Source organism: Brachionichthys hirsutus, chromosome 14 (assembly GCF_040956055.1).
Source record: "Brachionichthys hirsutus isolate HB-005 chromosome 14, CSIRO-AGI_Bhir_v1, whole genome shotgun sequence".
NCBI classification, from domain to species: domain Eukaryota; kingdom Metazoa; phylum Chordata; class Actinopteri; order Lophiiformes; family Brachionichthyidae; genus Brachionichthys; species Brachionichthys hirsutus.
Genome location: NC_090910.1, coordinates 12,739,550 through 12,757,385, shown reverse-complemented (window position 1 = coordinate 12,757,385; position 17,836 = coordinate 12,739,550). Strand labels below are relative to the sequence as shown.

The 17,836-nt window shown below is 56.7% G+C and overlaps 2 protein-coding genes across 2 annotated transcripts in view; one reads left to right on the top strand and one right to left on the bottom strand.

Annotated features, from left to right (window-relative positions):
* tmeff1b (transmembrane protein with EGF-like and two follistatin-like domains 1b) lies at positions 1–4,175 on the bottom strand. The gene is made up of 10 exons (XM_068747854.1): positions 4,079–4,175; positions 2,719–2,828; positions 1,770–1,899; positions 1,532–1,558; positions 1,263–1,353; positions 985–1,133; positions 604–651; positions 407–527; positions 169–330; positions 1–85 (listed from the first exon to the last, which is right to left on the bottom strand). Exons 1-10 carry the CDS (start codon positions 4,173–4,175, stop codon positions 1–3), a joined length of 1,020 nt encoding a protein of 339 aa, XP_068603955.1.
* Positions 4,176–6,586: 2,411 nt separating this feature from the next.
* Positions 6,587–17,836, top strand: part of LOC137903715 (melanoma receptor tyrosine-protein kinase-like) — an 11,583-nt gene continuing 333 nt past the window's right edge. Inside the window, 27 exon segments of the mRNA XM_068747852.1 lie at positions 6,587–6,662; positions 11,006–11,157; positions 11,218–11,425; positions 11,672–11,806; positions 12,121–12,233; positions 12,236–12,394; positions 12,467–12,608; positions 12,691–12,804; positions 13,010–13,136; positions 13,385–13,458; positions 13,529–13,619; positions 13,728–13,927; positions 13,993–14,125; positions 14,670–14,760; positions 14,932–15,095; positions 15,168–15,200; positions 15,321–15,465; positions 15,543–15,665; positions 15,835–15,933; positions 16,006–16,191; positions 16,268–16,423; positions 16,530–16,605; positions 16,675–16,821; positions 16,899–16,996; positions 17,145–17,273; positions 17,362–17,455; positions 17,754–17,836. The exon segment at positions 17,754–17,836 is cut by the window's right edge and continues 333 nt beyond it. Coding sequence (XP_068603953.1) covers positions 6,587–6,662; positions 11,006–11,157; positions 11,218–11,425; positions 11,672–11,806; positions 12,121–12,233; positions 12,236–12,394; positions 12,467–12,608; positions 12,691–12,804; positions 13,010–13,136; positions 13,385–13,458; positions 13,529–13,619; positions 13,728–13,927; positions 13,993–14,125; positions 14,670–14,760; positions 14,932–15,095; positions 15,168–15,200; positions 15,321–15,465; positions 15,543–15,665; positions 15,835–15,933; positions 16,006–16,191; positions 16,268–16,423; positions 16,530–16,605; positions 16,675–16,821; positions 16,899–16,996; positions 17,145–17,273; positions 17,362–17,455; positions 17,754–17,836 — 3,348 coding nt within the window.

Genomic DNA, 17,836 nt, shown 5'->3' with positions numbered 1-17,836 from the left:
CTACATCATCCTGGAGGACGTCCCCGACGGGAAGTGACCGAGGTGCTGCTTCTGTCTCCGCCCACGCTTCGTCTTGCTGCACCTCCTGTTGGACAGGACAGGGAGTTAGGCCACGCCTCCCAAAGCAAGAGCGACAACCAATAAAAGCGGCAGGAAGTGTTGCCGTACCGGGTGAAGCACATGACCACGGCTACGATGACGGCGATCTGCACGGCGCCGATGATGGCGGCGATGAGGACGTAGTGCAGCTTCTGGCCGCTGGGAACCACGTACAGGACGTTGAGGTCCAGGAGCTGGTCGCACTGAGGACCGCCGTACGCCGCCTCGCACCTGTCCACACAGAACCCTGCTCTGATTGGCTGCGTCTCTGGGACACTGATCCGTAGCTCCTCCCCTCAGGTGTTACCTGCAGGTGGGCAGGCCGTGTCTCATCTCACACTCGCCGTGTTCACAGAACTCAGCGTAGTTTTCAGGACAGGGGGAGGGGCTGTCCACAAACTCCACCCCTTCACCAGGCTTGGACACAGCTGGAAAGAAAAGGAGCGCTTCTCGCTTTTGATTGGCTGTGAGAATCATGACATCATCAACGTGAACTATTCGTACCGTAGATGTCTGGTTTGGTCCTGATGCCGTCATCCTTCCTGCTTTTATCTGAAACCACAGAAGAAGAGGAGGAGGAGTTTTAATGTTGACCAGCAGGGGGCAGCACCTCCTTTCACCTCCTCTCGCTCCCAGTTCAGATAAATGATGTTTGATTGATTTTAGTGATTGATGAGCAGTGGAGGGATTGGGGTCGATGAGCTTTTCACCTCCATCGTTGTTTCCTCTCTCCTTTCTTTTATTGTCTGGATGTGTTCTCTCTCTCTCTCTCTCTCTCTCTCTCTTCCCTTTCTTCACCTCTATCCTCTCTTTCTCTTTGCCCCTCCCTCCCCCGGTTTGGTGCCGGATGTTTGCTGACATCATCGTGTTGCGTTTCCTCGTTACCTTGGCAACGTCCCACGTGTCTGATGTCGATCTTCAGCTGCTTGAGGCACGACGCCTCCCTGACGTGACACGGCGTGTCGTAGGTCACGCCGTCGGCGCCGCACACCGGGTTGTCGTTGTGTCCGTTACACACGATGTTACACATGCAGCTGGAAACGGACACACATCTGTGAGCGGTGTGTGTGTGTGTCTGTGTGTGTGTGTGTGTGTGTGTGTCTCTGTCTGTGTGTGTGTGTGTGCGTGTGCGTGTGTCTCTGTGTGTGTGTGTGTGTACTGACAGCACATCCTCGGAGTCTTCATCACACTCGGCTCCAAACTTGCAGTTTCCACATTTCGAGGTCTTTTTGCCGCGACCAGAACCGTCATCGTCTGAAAAGACCCGAAACGCATCACAGGTCCATTTAATACGTGATGAAGACGAGTACTACTACTACTACTACTACTACTACTACTACTACTACTACTACTACTGTTACTACTACTACTACTACTACTACTACTACTACTACTACTACTACTACTTATACTAGCAGTATTTAACGTTTACCTCCATCAGCTGACCCTGAGCCACCGTCTGAAAGAGAGAAGTTATGACATCATCAGCTGACAGGTAGTCATCTGACATCATTCACATCATTGTGGGTGGGCTGAATAAAGGACACGCCCCTCTGTGTCATGTGATACGGCAGCAGCGAACAGGGAACGGTTAAATGCTACCGCTAAGCTAATGTTGCTAGCGGTAGAAGCTTCAGTCTCATCTCAGGTGTGATGTCACGGCGTGTTACCATGGTAACAGGGTCCCTCGGACACGAAGCTGACGGCTCTCTGTTTCTTGCAGGCGGCTCTCCTGAGGTAACACTCGTTCTGGTAGGTGTCCCCGTTGGACCCGCACACCGGGACGTACTTCTTAGGACACTGAGACAACAACCGGTGAATGCTAGTCGGCACGGGAAGTGTGTGTGAGTGTGTGTGTGTGAGAGTGTCTGTGTGTGAGTGTCTGTGTGTGTGAGTGTGTGTGTGTGTGTGTGTGTGTGTGTGTGTGTGTGAGTGTGTGTGTGTGTGTGTGTGAGAGTGTGTGTGTGTGAGTGTGTGTGTGTGTGTGTGTGTGTGTGAGTGTGTGTGTGTGTGTGTGTGTGTGTGTGTGTGTGTGTGAGTGTGTGTGTGTGTGTGTGCGTGTGTGTGTGTGTGAGTGTGTGTGTGTGTGTGTGTGAGAGTGTGTGTGTGTGAGTGTGTGTGTGTGTGTGTGTGTGTGTGTGTGTGTGTGTGTGTGTGTGAGTGTGTGTGTGTGTGTGTGTGTGTGTGAGTGTGTGTGTGTGTGTGTGTGTGTGTGTGTGTGTGTGTGAGTATGTGTGTGTGTGTGTGCGTGTGTGTGTGTGTGTGTGTGTGTGTGTGTGTGTCTGTCTGTGTGTGTGTGTGTGTGTGTGTGTGTGTGTGTGTGTGTGTGTGTGAGTGTGTGTGCGTGTGTGTGTGTGTGAGTGTGTGTGTGTGAGTGTGTGTGTGAGTGTGTGTGTGTGAGAGTGTCTGTGTGTGTGTGAGTGTCTGTGTGTGTGAGTGTGTGTGTGTGTGTGTGTGTGAGTATGTGTGTGTGTGTGTGAGTGTGTGTGTGAGTGTGTGTGTGTGAGAGTGTCTGTGTGTGTGTGAGTGTCTGTGTGTGTGAGTGTGTGTGTGTGTGTGTGTGTGTGTGTGAGTATGTGTGTGTGTGTGTGCGTGTGTGTGAGTGTGTGTGTGACTCACTTGGAACAGACACACACACTTGATGTCGGCGCCGTTCTCACGGCAGGTTCCGCCGAAACGACACGTCCCGGCGTCACACACACGCAGGTCGCTCTTCTTCTCCGACAGATCTGAAGAAACAGAACGGCCGACGATCGTCATGACGACAGAATGTGGGTGGAAATATGAAGCTAGCAGCTAGTTAGCATCAGGATACATCAACGCAACAGGAAGTAGAAGAACAACAAACAACGCCGCATCGTAAGTTTCAAATTAAAAGCCTTCACTTGTTTCTTTATGAGGCTTTTATTGTGAAGTGCTTGTAACTGTTGTTGTGATGTCACTCTCTGGGGGCGGAGCAACTGACCTCTGATGTTTGACATCACACACACTCATACCCAGGTAGTCATTTCCTGGGGTCCTGATTGGAGCAGGTAATGACAGCGGTTATGGCCCCGCCTCCCCTGTCATTAGCACATACCCAGAATCCCTTGCTGAAAACCGTGGAGGAACCCGATCAAACAAATCTCCAGCTGACAGCGGCCGTGGCTCGTCGGTGACCGTCTGGTTGCTATGCCTACGCCGTCTCAGAGGACACAGGACGAGGAGAACCAGCGGAGAACCAGAGAGGAGAACCAGCGAGGAGAACCAGAGAGGAGAACCAGAGGAGAACCAGAGAGGAGAACCAGCGAGGAGAACCAGCGATGAAAACCAGAGAGGAGAACCAGAGAGGAGAACCAGAGAGGAAAACCAGAGAGGAAAACCAGCGAGGAGAACCAGAGAGGAGAACCAGAGAGGAGAACCAGCGAGGAGAACCAGCGAGGAGAACCAGAGAGGAGAACCAGCGAGGAGAACCAGAGAGGAGAACCAGCGAGGAGAACCAGCGAGGAGAACCAGAGAGGAGAACCAGAGAGGAGAACGGCGCCTCCTCATCCGACCTGACCCACATCCAGCACCTAAAGGACATGGACAGAAGTATGTGGACACCTGAAAGCTGGGGTTCAGCTCTATGTGTCCACATACTTCTGGCTATGTTCCAGGCTTCACAGCTTCATCATCATCATCATCGGGAGAACACCTGTGTTCCATCAGAACCGACGATCCATCAACTCCTGGGGGAGGACCCCGCCCTCCTGCTCCTGGAGGATTTAAAGCGACACACACGCCTGCTACGCCTCACCTCACAGGTGTGGCTGGGCTCCGGTCGTCATGGTGATCGACTTTAAATCCAGCATGGCTCTTCTGAGTCAGGTAAATCTAAGGTTAAGGGTCGCACCTGCAGGGTGAAACCTGACACCTGGACCACCGGAACGTTCTATTCCACATGCAAAGAGCCCAACAGATCAACCAATCAAATCAATCGATCTCCGGTGGAGCTCACCTGGGCAGTCCTTCCCGGGGCCGCAGTCCGCGCTGCCGCGGGGGGCGGGGAGAACCAGCAGCACCAGCAGGCAGGCGAGCCGGCTCGCTGGAGCCATGGTGGGGGGGGGGGGGGGGGGGCGAGATGGAGGCGAGCGGAGAAAGGAGCAGGAGATCCTCCCGGTGCTGCTCCCGGTGCTGCTCCCGGTGCTGCTCCGTCAGCGGGTCGGATCCAAAACACGGACAACAAAGCGGGCCCGGGGCTTCGATCCCCCCCCCCCGACAGCCGGCCTGCTCACAGCCCGGACTCCATCCCCCAGCGCCGCTGCCTCGCGCTCCAACAAAGATCCGGATCCGGAGGGGGCGCAGGACGGATCGGGTCTGTCGGACGGCGGGACCGGGACCGGAACCGGGACCGGGACGCTTTGGGGGGTTTCTGTCCTCTCGCTCTGCCTCCTCCGAATCGCATCAACAAAGGCTCCGGTCACGTGACGCAGGAGGCCCCTCCCACACGGAGATTGAATTTCAGAATCTTGATCCGCTCTAAACTGAAAACGGGAGGATTACCGGTAACCGATCATACGTCATCAATAGTTCAACACCGTCACGACGCTCTGCTTCCGGGAGGAGGAAGATGAAGGGGATAAGATTCTGGGTCCCCCCCTTGGCTTTTGGTGTCCCCTCCAGGATCAGGACTGATCAGAATCTGTGACTGCGAGGATGCTTCTGTAGGGGGCGGGGCTTCCTCGGGGCATGGTAGGCAGCGTTGCTGGGGGGGGTAAAATGGCCCTGGTCTCGAATCCCACTATGGGAATGAAATGGAGCAGGGGCAGCAGGGTAGACCCAGGGCACACCTGGGCGGAGTGGAGCGGACCGGTCCAGTTCACTCCGCCCAGGTAAGGCCCTAGGCCCACCCCGCTACCTCTGCTCCACCCCACCCCCACAGTGGGACTCGATCCCAGCGCCACCAGTTGAAAGGGTATAATGCCACCAACACACCACCGTGCTGGTGAGGAGACCTCAGGTAAAGGCACACCTGTCCATTCGCGGAGCTTCACGTGCTCACGACTCCCCCTGCTGGACGAGAGTAGAATGATCTGAACCACGTCACGTGATGCGTTGACTATGAATTATAAAAAGTGTGTGACAAAAAGATTCTGAACAAAAATGATCACATCATGTGTATAATAAATGTTTTAATGTGTTCTGTGATCTTAAAGGTTAATATAATAAAGCAGGTTGTGCAGAGGACATGTTTTTGGTTCTAATACTGCAGTACTGACTGAGCCACCGAGTACAGGCTACAATAATAGCATTTAAGGAGGTTTGTTTTGTTTCTTATCTTAATTAGAGTTTAAATATCTTTATACACAGTCAATAAATATGAACATGTTATAATGACGGTAGTTGTCCTTGAGGCAGGGAGGGGCTTCATCAGCTCCTCCCCCCAGACATTCTCTATGTGAACCTTTGTGGGGGGGTCGGCGGTCCTTCACCATTCTGAATAGCCCGGTCCAACACGCCTCCTGGAAGCTTGAGGATCAAACTGTTGTTGTTTTGTTTGGTTGTTGTTGTTGCTACGGTTGGGGGCGTGGCTTCCTCGGGGCATGGTAGGCAGCGTTGGTGGGGGGGGTGAAATGGCCCTGGTCTCGAATCCCACTATGGGAATGAAATGGAGCAGGGGCAGCAGGGTAGACCCAGGGCACACCTGGGCGGAGTGGAGTGGACCGGCCCAGTTCACTCCGCCCAGGTAAGGCCCCAGGCCCACCCCGCTACCTCTGCTCCACCCCACCCCCACAGCGGGACTCAATCCCAGCGCCACCAGTTGAAAGGGTATAATGCCACCAACACACCACCGTGCTGGTGAGGAGACCTCAGGTAAAGGCACACCTGTCCAATGAGGTGATACGTGAGGCCACAGCCGTTAGCCGCTAACGGTTAGCGTGTTGTTGTGTTGTTGTGTGGGCGTGTCTCCGACCAGGTGACATCGAACCCAGTGCCTCTGGTCTAAAGTCATCGATGCTACTGTCTATTGATCATCATGTGACCTGCAGGTCTCGCTGGTGCAGTGGGTAGCGCACTCGACTCCCGGCCAGAAGGTCCTGGGTTCGAAACCAAGGCTTGCCGCAAACAGATGTTTTGTTGTTGGGTCCTCGGCAGCTGTATTGATCAGCTGATTGATCAGCTGATTGATTAATGTGGCTCTGTGTTTCCGGTTCTCTCCATTCCGGACAGACAGACCAATCAGGTGTCCTCCTTGGTGCAGGTAATCACTAATAGACGTTCAATGAGAAATAGAGGGAGGAGGCGTGGCGACGCGGAGGTGTGGAGGAGGCGTGGCGACGCGGAGGTGCGGAGGAGGCGCGGAGGAGGCGTGCGTAAAGTTCCTGCTCGTTCCTCCAGGACCTCAGAGCGCCTCCCCAGCTCCTCCGTCCCCTCCCCGCGGCTGCTCCTCATGGAGGAACGTTCTGGGTCCGTCCGTCAGGATCCGCAGAACCTTTAGGATTGTCATTCAGAACCAACGGAACCCATGAGGACCTCCGGAGGAGCCGCGCTGCTGCTGCTGCTGCTCGGCCGCTGCTGCTGCGTCAACCCCGGCGGGAGAGGTAGGCTGAGCCCGGGGGGGCAACCGGAGAGGGTGCGGGAGGGAGCCGGAGTCCGGGGTGGGAGGACCGGGGGGGGGGGGGGGGGGACGGAGCGTGAGTTTGTATTGATTTGTGTCCTGACGTGTCCATAAATTAAGTCTTCATGAGGACAAACTGAAACTTCAAAAGAACTCTCGTACGTTTAATCCGGATTAACGTGATGACCCGGTCTCAGGGTCACTTGAGGTCAGCTCCGCCTCACACCTGAACCGTGTCCAGCAGGAAGACACCTGAGGGCCACCTGAGCAGGGTCTACGGGGCTTCTGGGGGCTCCCTGTCCTTCCCTCCGGTCAGCCAATCACAGAACAACAAGCTCCTGCTGCCGATGTGTCGCTGGGGGGTTCTGGAGAACCCGCCCAGACGTGGACCGCTGAGGCCAGAGGATGAGGATGATGAAGACAATCATCAGGAAATGTCCCATCATGATGCATCAATGGGGGTACATGAGGGGGAGGGGCCAGAGACAAGGGCTCCTTCTTGAGGAGGTCCAAATGCTCCTTCAGAGAGCTGCAGAAATCAGAGGAGCCCGGGTGGAAGGCCTGGGGCATTAGTGCTGTTTCCATGGTTACGCAATTGTGTTGCTTGTGCTGGTTGTGTTGGTTGTGTTGATTGTGCTGGTTGTGTTGCTTGTGCTGGTTGTGTTGCTTGTGCTGGTTGTGTTGCTTGTGCTGGTTGTGTTGCTTGTGCTGGTTGTGTTGCTTGTGCTGGTTGTGTTGCTTGTGCTGGTTGTGTTGCTTGTGCTGGTTGTGTTGCTTGTGTTGATTGTGCTGGTTGTGTTGCTTGTGCTGGTTGTGTTGCTTGTGCTGGTTGTGTTGCTTGTGCTGGTTGTGTTGCTTGTGCTGGTTGTGTTGCTTGTGTTGATTGTGCTGGTTGTGTTGCTTGTGCTGGTTGTGTTGCTTGTGTTGATTGTGCTGGTTGTGTTGCTTGTGTTGCTTGTGCTGGTTGTGTTGCTTGTGCTGGTTGTGTTGCTTGTGTTGATTGTGCTGGTTGTGTTGATTGTGCTGGTTGTGTTGCTTGTGTTGCTTGTGCTGGTTGTGTTGCTTGTGTTGATTGTGTTAGCATCGATTGTTGTGGCTGGAGAGAGACGACTCTGTTCCCACAGAGTCTGACTTTTGGGAAGGACCTTGGCGGCATGCGTGTGTGTGTGTGTGCGTGTGTGTGCGTGTGCGTGTGCGCGTGTGTGTGTGTGTGTGTGTGTGTGCGTCTTTGCTAATACATCCGTGTGTGTCTTTGGAAGCTGCTAAATGAAACTCCACCCGGACAGTAACAAAGGCGTTAGAGGCCCGTGGTCGCCATGGCAACACTGTTAGCATCATTAGCTGACTGAAGCTGCCGGACCCGGGACACATCCCTCCCCGGGTTGCCGGAACGATGCACGATGACAGGATCAGCATCAAGTCGGGCACACTTTCTGCTTTGTTGACTTGGACCCCCGTCTTCCATCTCTGGTGGGGACATGGACAATCATCGGGACCGTCCGTGTCCTGTAAATGTGCGCTGCTACAAACGCTGCTGGACTGACCTGCAGCAGCAAAGCACCCTGGGGGATATTCAGAGCCGGAATGCGAGGAATGTCAGCAACGGAGCCGGGAATCCGTGGACAGGATTGGACAGGCCGCTCTCCGCTCTGAAACGTGGAACATCGAACCGGGTCTGACTCGCTGCGCTGGAACAGCTGATTGGTCCTCCACAGGAGGCTGTCGGCATGGGAACGCTCATTCATAGAATTACTTTACTTTATATCACTTTAAAGTGTAAACTGACCAAAGGCCCGGCTGAAAGGTTCAATAACAAAGAGCAAGAAGACGTTTCACCTTCGTCCCAGAAGCTCCTTCAGTTCTAGGAGGACTGATGAGACCAATGAGGTCCAGATTCTAGAACATGATGGTTCTGTGATCGGGCGATATCCGGGTTTTTCTTTTTCCTCCGGTCGATGAAACGTTAAGCTCTTATTGATTGTCTCCCAGTTTTAATTCTGAGGCTGCTGACAGGGGTCAGAGACACGAGCCGGGCCTGGACGTCTCAGCCGGGTGAGACATTCCTGTGTGTCTCAGAGACAAGGCCGCCCTGTTCCAGCGGGTCAGGACGTCTGGCCGCTCGAAAGCAGCAGAACCTTTGACTGTCTGAACCGCATTGATTTTGCTTCGTGGTCGTTTTGGGCGGTTGGGCGTCGCCTCGGGCGACGTAGCGGAGCGTACGTAGCGGAGCGTAGGTAGCGGTGCGTAGGTAGCGGTGCGTAGGTAGCGGTGCGTAGGTAGCGGTGCGTAGGTAGCGGAGCGTAGGTAGCGGAGCGTAGGTAGCGGTGCGTAGGTAGCGGTGCGTAGGTAGCGGTGCGTAGGTAGCGGAGCGTAGGTAGCGGTGCGTAGGTAGCGGAGCGTAGGTAGCGGAGCGTAGGTAGCGGTGCGTAGGTAGCGGTGCGTAGGTAGCGGTGCGTAGGTAGCGGTGCGTAGGTAGCGGTGCGTAGGTAGCGGTGCGTAGGTAGCGGAGCGTAGGTAGCGTGGGGCAGCACACCCACCAGAGGATGGGGGCATGTTGGACCCTGATGGGGCTGTTTGTGGTCGATACGGATCTAAAGATGCCGTCTGGAGGAGCGTGTTAGCCTGTCGCTAGCACGCGTTGCCACCAGTATGTTGTTCTGGTGCAGCACCTGTCCACCAGGACGACCTGGTCTTCCTGCTGGACCCAGGGTACATCAGGCCATTGTTCAGGCATCTGATTGGACGACTCAGGCTGTCAACAAGTGGACAAACGGTCTCAGTGGCGTAGCATGTGGCGTAGCATGTGGCTGCATGGTGAACAGTGGTGGCGCTGTTAAAGAGCCGCGCCTCGCTCATTACTGCTAATCTAATAGCGCCGCGCTGACGCAGCATTCCTCCGGGTGCCGTCACGCCGGACGAGGGGGTGTGTTATGTGACAGCGTCGCATCCTGCTCTCTGATTGGCTGCTGCTGTTATGATGAAGTGAAGCTGGGCTGGCGACTAGTCCGGGGTGTAAGCCCCGCCTCTCAGCCGGGATGGGATCCAGCTGTATCGTGTAAAAGCTGATGAACCTTCACCCGAGACGTTTTGCTTACGTCCTCTGCTGCGTAGCTTCCATGCTAATCTGCTCATCGGCGCCGGAGGTGCGTGGACTCACTTCCATGGCGGTCAACGACCTGCGGCCGAGGACAGATGACGACACTTTGACCCTGAACGCTGGGACGTTGGTCCAAACCGGGATTTGCTGGGTTTGTTGACATCAGAAGGACGAACAGATGATCCCAAACGTCCTGTTTCTTCATGCCCGTCGGTCCGGATCCGTAACGCTCAGTCAGCGAATGGAGAGGCGTCCTGTTCATACCTGTTACCTGAGTCATCGGTAGGAACCAATGGGCTTGGAGCTGACAGCCAGGAAGCGGCGAGCTGTCCCACAGCAAGGCAGGAGTCAGGGGTCAAAGGTCTGAGGACCCCAAAGCTTGAAGACAAGTTACAATCCCTCAGCGTGCCTGAAAGCCTCTACAGGCGCTAGCAGCTAGCAGCTAGCGCGCTGGCTTGATGATCTACAGAGCAGTTAGCTGCGGCTAGCAGCTAGCATTAAGGAGTGGCACCATTTGTTTATTTAACCATCAACAACAATTCAAGACGACCATCTTGTAGCGTCCCGGTTAAAGATGGCGTCCTGCGGCCCGCCCACCTGATGGGGTGGGAGTGGGGGGGGGGGGGGGGGGGCGGTCCTGCAGGTCCAGCTGCTTCCTGGTTCACCACTGATGTGTCCAGATGTAGACCCCCCCCCCCCCCCAAAAACAGGGTCTGGCCACCGAATCTAAACACCTAATCGATTGATCGTCTTATTTATCAGCTGCTGTTCTGACCTCTTGGGGGCGCTAGTGAGGGGGGTCATGTGTGTGTTTCCTCCAACACTCAGTCAGGTGTGGACGGACAGGTGAGCAATGCTCCTGCCACCTCCTCGAGTCAGACCGGTTCCCAGTGAGCACCTCCCACTCAGTGTTCTCACCTGCACCTCCTCTGGCTCCTCCTCCTGCGCCTCCTCCTGCCCCCTCAGACAACCTGTCGGGTTTCATTCCAGCTGTCAGACTCACCTGAAGCACACCTGACAGGATGTCAGACTGAAACCCGACACCCCAGACCCGCGGTTCACACACTTTCAACCTGTCGGACAGGAAACGCCTTTATTGATACTCAAACGGATCGCTAAGGTCATCGATCAGGAAACATTCGGAAACAATTATTATCGTGTTCGCAGGTGAACAGTGTGTGTGCGCGTGTGCGTGTGTGCGTGTGTGTGTGTGTGCGTGTGTGTGTCAGTCTGTCAGGGGACGAGCAACCAGCTGACGTTGTTGGGGACTCGGGACAATCACTATGACAACCTGGTGAGGACGTACACCGACTGCTCCGTGGTGCTGGAGAACCTGGAGGTCACCTACACGCTGCAGCACCAGGACCTGTCCTTCCTGAAGGTGCGGCCCGGTCCACCGCCGCGGCGTCTCCGTGCGGCGTCCTCACTCCTCTGTCTTCAGTCCATCCAGGAGGTCGGCGGCTACGTCCTGATCGGCATGAACGAGGCCCCCAGCGTCCCGCTGGTCAGCCTGAGGCTGATCCGGGGCCAGATCCTCTACGAGAACCGCTACGCCCTGCTGGTGGTGTCCAATTACAACAGGAACCTGTCGGCAGCCACGCCCAGCTACACCGGCGGCCTGAAGCAGCTGCAGCTCAGCAGCCTGACAGGTAGGCTGGGGGGGTCCAGGGGGTCCAGGGGGGCCAGGGGGGCCGTGAAACGAGCAGCTCCCAGTAACAACCTGGCACCAGTAGGTAGTCCCTGGGTTTGGGGACCAGGACGTGGTCCGAGGACCCGTCTCTGGGTTTATGTCCAGCCTGCTTGTCTCCTGGAGACGAGACCTCGTCCTGATCAACGAATGGATCAGATCAGAATGTTCCTTCCTCCAACTCGTCTTCATCATCTTCTCCTCACAGAGATCCTGAAAGGGGGGGTCAAGATGACCCACAATCCTTTGCTGTGCAACATGGAGAGCGTCCAGTGGTGGGACGTCCTGGACAACACCAGCAATCCCAGCATGCTTTTCAAGATGGACAACTTTACCCACAGCTGTAGGTGGACAGAGACAGGGACAGGGACAGGGACAGAGACAGAGACAGAGACAGAGACAGAGACAGAGACAGAGACAGAGACAGAGACAGAGACAGGGACAGGGACAGGGACAGGGACAGGGACAGGGACAGGGACAGGGACAGAGAGAGACAGAGACAGAGACAGAGACAGAGACAGAGACAGAGACAGAGACAGAGACAGAGACAGAGACAGAGACAGAGACAGAGACAGAGACAGAGACAGAGACAGAGACAGAGACAGAGACAGAGACCCGAGCAGCAGGCGTGTCTCAATCAGACTTCCTGTGTTGCAGGTGAGACGTGTGACCCGGGTTGTGTCAGTGGTTCCTGTTGGGCCGCCGGACCGGACCACTGCCAGAGATGTAAACACACCCTGCGGCGTCCTTTCTGTCTCCTTCTTGTCTGTCCTCGTTCATCCGTAATGACATGTGTCTCTGGGCTGGACCAGTCACCAAGCTGCAATGTGCGAAGCAGTGCAGCGGACGGTGCCGGGGTCCGAGCCCAATGGACTGCTGCAACGAACACTGCGCGGCCGGCTGCACCGGGCCCCGAGCCACCGACTGCCTGGTCAGTGTCAGGGACAACAGCCTGAAGACAGGCGAGACATCGGGACTGAAGCCGTCTCTGCCCCTTCCTCAGGCCTGCAGGGACTTTAATGACGATGGAACCTGTAAAGGCGCTTGTCCTCGTCCAACAATCTACGACTCCAAAATCTACCAGCAGGTCAACAACCCCAACACCAAGTTCGCCTTCGGGGCGACCTGCGTCAAGGCCTGCCCCCGTAGGGACACTCAGCTAGTCAGTGGCGTTGTCTCGTAGGCGGGACCAGGGGGACGGAGTGAAACGCTGTTTGGGTCTCCTAGGCAACTACGTGGTGACGGACGGGTCGTGTGTTCGTTCCTGCCGCGCTGGGATGTACGAGGTCGAGGAGAACGGAGTCCAACGCTGCAGAGCCTGCGACGGACCCTGTCCCAAAGGTAAGACCGCTCGCCCCCCTTCTCACACGGGGGACGGGCCACAATGAAGGCCTTCCTCTCGACCGCCATTGTTTGTTGATCCTGGACATGGTGGGTGGTCGTCCTCTGCTCGGGGGGTTCAATCCTCCCGACGCTAACTGCTACTAGCTGCCTGTCCCACCTCAGGAGAGCAGAACCCCTGACCCGGGTCTTTCTCCTCCCCCAGCCTGTAGCGGGGTTGGTGTCGGCGCGCTGGTCAACACCATGGCCGTCAACGCGTCCAATATTGAATCGTTCAGGGACTGCACAAAGATCAACGGGGACATCGTCCTCATTGGAACCTCCTTCACTGGGTGAGATCCGCTCCGAGCTCGGTTAGGGGTCCCGAGCACCGAGACCCGGATCCTGATCCGCTTACTCCGAGGCGGATTATAATCCAGCCCCCGAGTCAGTTGGGATTAAAGTGGTTTCATACTTGAGACAAGGTGGGCTGGATTAGTGCAGGTCCAGGCTGAGAGGTGGACCATGGACCTCACAGATCCACCATCAGAGACCGGTTCTGGTAAAAGCTGCCCTGCTTGTCTTTCATTGGCTCCTGCAGGGACGGCCACTATAAGATCCCGCCCATGGATCCGGCTAAACTGCAGTACTTCAGGACCGTCAAAGAGATCACAGGCAGGTCAAAGGTCAGCGGAGTCTTTGTGTTGCATGACACCGAATGACCTGGGTCCTCTGTGGGTTCCAGGGTTCTTGTTGATCCAGTCCTGGCCGGAGAACCTGACGTCTCTGTCTGTGTTTGAGAACCTGCAGATCATCCGAGGAAGAACAACACACAAGTCAGTCAGGATCAATGCGTTGATGATTCGTGGGTTACGGGCTCAACGGGTCTGAAGGTCCTAGTAGTCCTGTCAGGACCAGAATATGAACCCGATCCGTCTCCCCAGGCAGCACAGTCTGGCGGTGGTGAGCGGGGCGCACCTCCGCTGGCTGGGTCTGCGCTCCCTGAAGGAGGTGAGTGCCGGCCAGGTGACCATAAAGGACAATGCTCACCTTTGTTACATCGGGTCCGACCAGTGGACCCGCGTCTTCAGGTCCAACGACCAGACCGTCACCGTGAAGAACAACATGGCGCCTGACGCCTGCAGTGAGTTCTCGACGTGTGTTTGGTTCCTCGCCTGTCTGCAATGAAACGCTCGTCTCGTTGAACAGAGCAGCAGAACCGAACCTGTGACCCGGAGTGTGGGGACGAGGACTGCTGGGGTCCAGGTCCAACCATGTGTGCCTCCTGTCGCCATTTCAACCGGAGAGACCGATGTGTGTCATCCTGCAACCTGCTGCAAGGGTTAGCACGTCTGCAGCTAATGTTAGCATGTCTGTGGCTAATGTTAGCACGTCTGCGGGAGCTGCAGCTAATGTTAGCACGTCTGCAGCTAATGTTAGCACGTCTGCGGGAGCTGCAGCTAATGTTAGCACGTCTGCAGCTAATGTTAGCACGTCTGCGGCTAATGTTAGCACGTCTGCAGCTAATGTTAGCACGTCTGCGGGAGCTGCAGCTAATGTTAGCATGTCTGCGGGAGCTGCAGCTAATGTTAGCACGTCTGCAGCTAATGTTAGCATGTGTTATTTCTCCAGTGACTTGGCTACAATAGACTCCTCTGGCTTTACTGGCCGGTTTAGTGACTGGTTGAATGAATACGTTAGCTCCTCCTGCTGGCAGTCGTCAGTAACTGCAACCTGGGCCAGGTAGCAGATCTGATAGCGTTTACTCCTCTGAGTGAGGTACTCCTCTTTGAAGTACACTGTGTACTTTCACCTGAACTGAAAGGCAGTTTTCTCTGTGACTGTTTTGTCCTCTGTGGGCCTCCATCCTGACTCCTCCCCTGCAGCGAGCCCAGAGAGGTGGAGGTGAACAGCACCTGTGTGGAGTGCCACCCAGAATGTCTGCTGAAGACCGGGATGCCGACCTGCAGCGGGCCGGTACCGTTTAGTTTGTGATTGGTCCTCAGGTTAAAGTCCAAATGTAAAATAAACAACAACAATAATAAACGTATTCGTTTGTTCTTCTGAATAATAAGCAGCTAAACAAGTCAACGATCCTCTTCGTAACTTGGTGCTCTTTGAACATGCAGTACCGTGCTCCGCCTGCAGGGTCCAGACCTTTGTTCCCAGTGCGCCCACCATAAAGACGGCCCCCACTGTGTGCGCCGCTGCCCCCACGGTGTGGCCGGAGACGGAGACGGAGACACGCTGATCTGGAAATACCCCGATGGGAGGGGCCAGTGCCGGTCCTGCCACCAGAACTGCACCCTGGGGTGAGCGCTGTGACGGGGGCCGGCCGGCCGGGCCAGGAAGTGACTCACGCAGGTGTTTTTCTGCCTCTGCAGGTGTTCTGGTCCCGGACTGTCCGGGTGCATCGGGTAAAACGACCCCCTCTGTTACAGCTGAGTAGCTTAGCATGCTAGCGAGCTCCTAGCGGAGTAGCTTAGCATGCTAGCTCTGACACCTGAATGATGCCTGCTTCCTGTCCGCCCTCACAGCACCTCCACCCACTCCACTCTGGCCGTGGGCGTGGTCGGCGGACTCTTGTTTGTGGTCGTTGTGTCCTTAGTCGTTTTTGTGTTGCTACGGCGACGACGGATCAGGAGTAAGAGGACCATCCGCCGGCTGCTGCAGGAGAGAGAGGTGTGTTCAGCGCCACCTTCGGGGGCCTGAAGGTGGCGCTGTGGGGCTTCACGGTGTCTGAACTGTGTGTGACGCAGCTGGTGGAGCCGCTGACGCCCAGCGGCGAGGCCCCCAACCAGGCGCTGCTGAGGATCCTGAAGGAGACGGAGCTCCAGAAGCTCCGGGTGCTCGGCTCCGGGGCCTTCGGGACCGTCTACAAGGTGAGGGCAGGAAGTGACATCACATATATCCCTGTTTTGAGGGGCGGGACTCTGAAGACCTTCCAGGGTCCTGGTCTTGTCTGCTCCACGGCTCCACCTAGAAGCTTGAAAGCAGCTCTGGCCACGCCTCTCAGCTCTGGCCACGCCTCCCCCTGCTGACGTTCTTTAGGGTCTGTGGATCCCTGACGGCGAGAACGTGAGGATCCCGGTGGCCATCAAGGTTCTCCGAGAGGCCACGTCTCCGAAGGCCAACAAGGAGATCCTGGATGTGAGACCCTCCTCGTCCGTCTCTGTCCCCGCCGTCCTCGGCTTACACACGTGTGTGTGTGCGTGCGTGTAGGAGGCCTACGTGATGGCGAGCGTCGCCCACCCCCACGTCTGCCGTCTGCTCGGGATCTGCCTGACGTCCTCGGTCCAGCTGGTGACCCGCCTCATGCAGCACGGCTGCCTGCTGGACTTCGTCCGGCGCCACCAGAACCAGGTCGGCGCCCAGTGGCTGCTGAACTGGTGCGTCCAGATCGCCAAGGTGAGTCCAGGTGCTGTGAGCACCGGGGGGGGGGGGGGGTGTCCGCCGGGCTCAGAACGCTCACCCCCCCTCTCAGGGGATGAACTACCTGGAGGAGCGCCACCTGGTGCATCGGGACCTGGCCGCCAGGAACGTCCTGCTGAAGACGCCCAACCACGTGAAGATCACAGACTTCGGTCTCGCCAAGCTGCTGACGGCCGACGAGAAGGAATACCACGCCGACGGGGGGAAGGTGAGGACGGGGTGGCCCCGCCCAGCCCGGCTCCACGCCACGACGCTAGCAGCTGCGGCTAAGCTAGGCTACGCGTGATGGGCGTGTCCCTCTCTGCGCTCCGTAGGTGCCCATCAAGTGGATGGCGCTGGAGTCCATCCTCCAGTGGACCTACACCCACCAGAGCGACGTGTGGAGCTACGGTGAGTCATCGGGGGGGCCCCCCCGGGGCCGGGCTCCACTACAGGAAACACTCATCTTCTGGTCTTCAGGCGTGACCGTCTGGGAGCTGATGACCTTCGGCTCCAAGCCGTACGACGGCCTCCCAGCCAATGAGATCGCTTCGGCGCTGGAGAGGGGGGACCGCCTCCCGCAGCCCCCCATCTGCACCATCGACATCTACATGATCATGGTCAAATGTAAACACGCCCACCCGGCAGCAGCACGCACAGCTGGGGGTCCGGCTGATGATGTCATCTCTGCCCCGCCCCCCCAGGTTGGATGATCGACCCCTCCAGCCGTCCTCTGTTCAGAGAGCTGGTAGCAGAGTTCTCCAAGATGGCCGGAGATCCGTCCAGATACCTGGTGGTGCAGGTGAGCTGTGTGTGTGTGTGTGTGTGCGCGTGTGTGTGTGTGTGTGTGTGCGTGCGTGCGTGCGTGTGCGTGTGCGTGTGTGCGTGCGTGTGTGCGTGTGTGTGCGTGTGCGTGCGTGCCAACATGTCTCCGGTCCGGTCCGTCTCAGGACGGCCCCCCCAGCCCGTCGGACAGCCGCTTCTACTCCCGCCTGCTGAGCTCGGACGACATGGAGGACGCGCTGGACGCTGACGAGTACCTGCTGGGTAACCATGACGACCGTCCCTGCAGCGCCACCGTAAGGACACGCCGCGTCTGACCTTCCACCGGGACGGCTTTAACAGACGTGCGTCTGATCTTCATCTTCATCTTCATCTTCATCCCAGAACGGCCATCCGGTCCGACAGAACAGCGGCGCTCTGCGTTACATCACGGACCCGACGCTCAGCTCACCGGACGACGGCGCCGCCAGCGTCCACGGTACGGACCGGTGACCGATCAGAACCTCAGACCGTTCAGAACCTCAGACCGATCAGAACCTGAGACCGTTCAGAACCAGAGACCAATCGGAACCTAAGACCGTTCAGAACCAGAGACCGATCAGAACCTCAGACCAATCAGAACCTGAGACCGATCAGAACCTCAGACCGATCAGAACCTCAGACCGATCAGAACCTGAGACCGTTCAGGACCTGAGACCGTTCAGGACCTGAGACCGATCAGAACCTCAGACCGATCAGAACCTGAGACCGACCCGCCTGATGCTTCTGTCTTGTAGAGTACATGAACCAGAGTGTGGCTGAAACAGAGGCCTTAAACCCCAACTATGAGGCCCCCAGTCCGTGCTGGGGGGCCGCTTCC

What these genes read in the sequence shown, in the direction of transcription:
- tmeff1b (XM_068747854.1), bottom strand. Translation starts at nt 4,175, where the DNA reads ATGGCTCCAGCGAGCCGGCTCGCCTGCCTGCTGGTGCTGCTGGTTCTC. An exon ending in CCCCGGGAAGGACTGCCCAG is followed by an intron (nt 2,829 to 4,078) that starts GTGAGCTCCACC and finishes CTGTTTCTTCAG; the next exon opens with ATCTGTCGGAGAAGAAGAGC. An exon ending in GACCAAACCAGACATCTACG is followed by an intron (nt 528 to 603) that starts GTACGAATAGTT and finishes TTTTCTTTCCAG; the next exon opens with CTGTGTCCAAGCCTGGTGAA.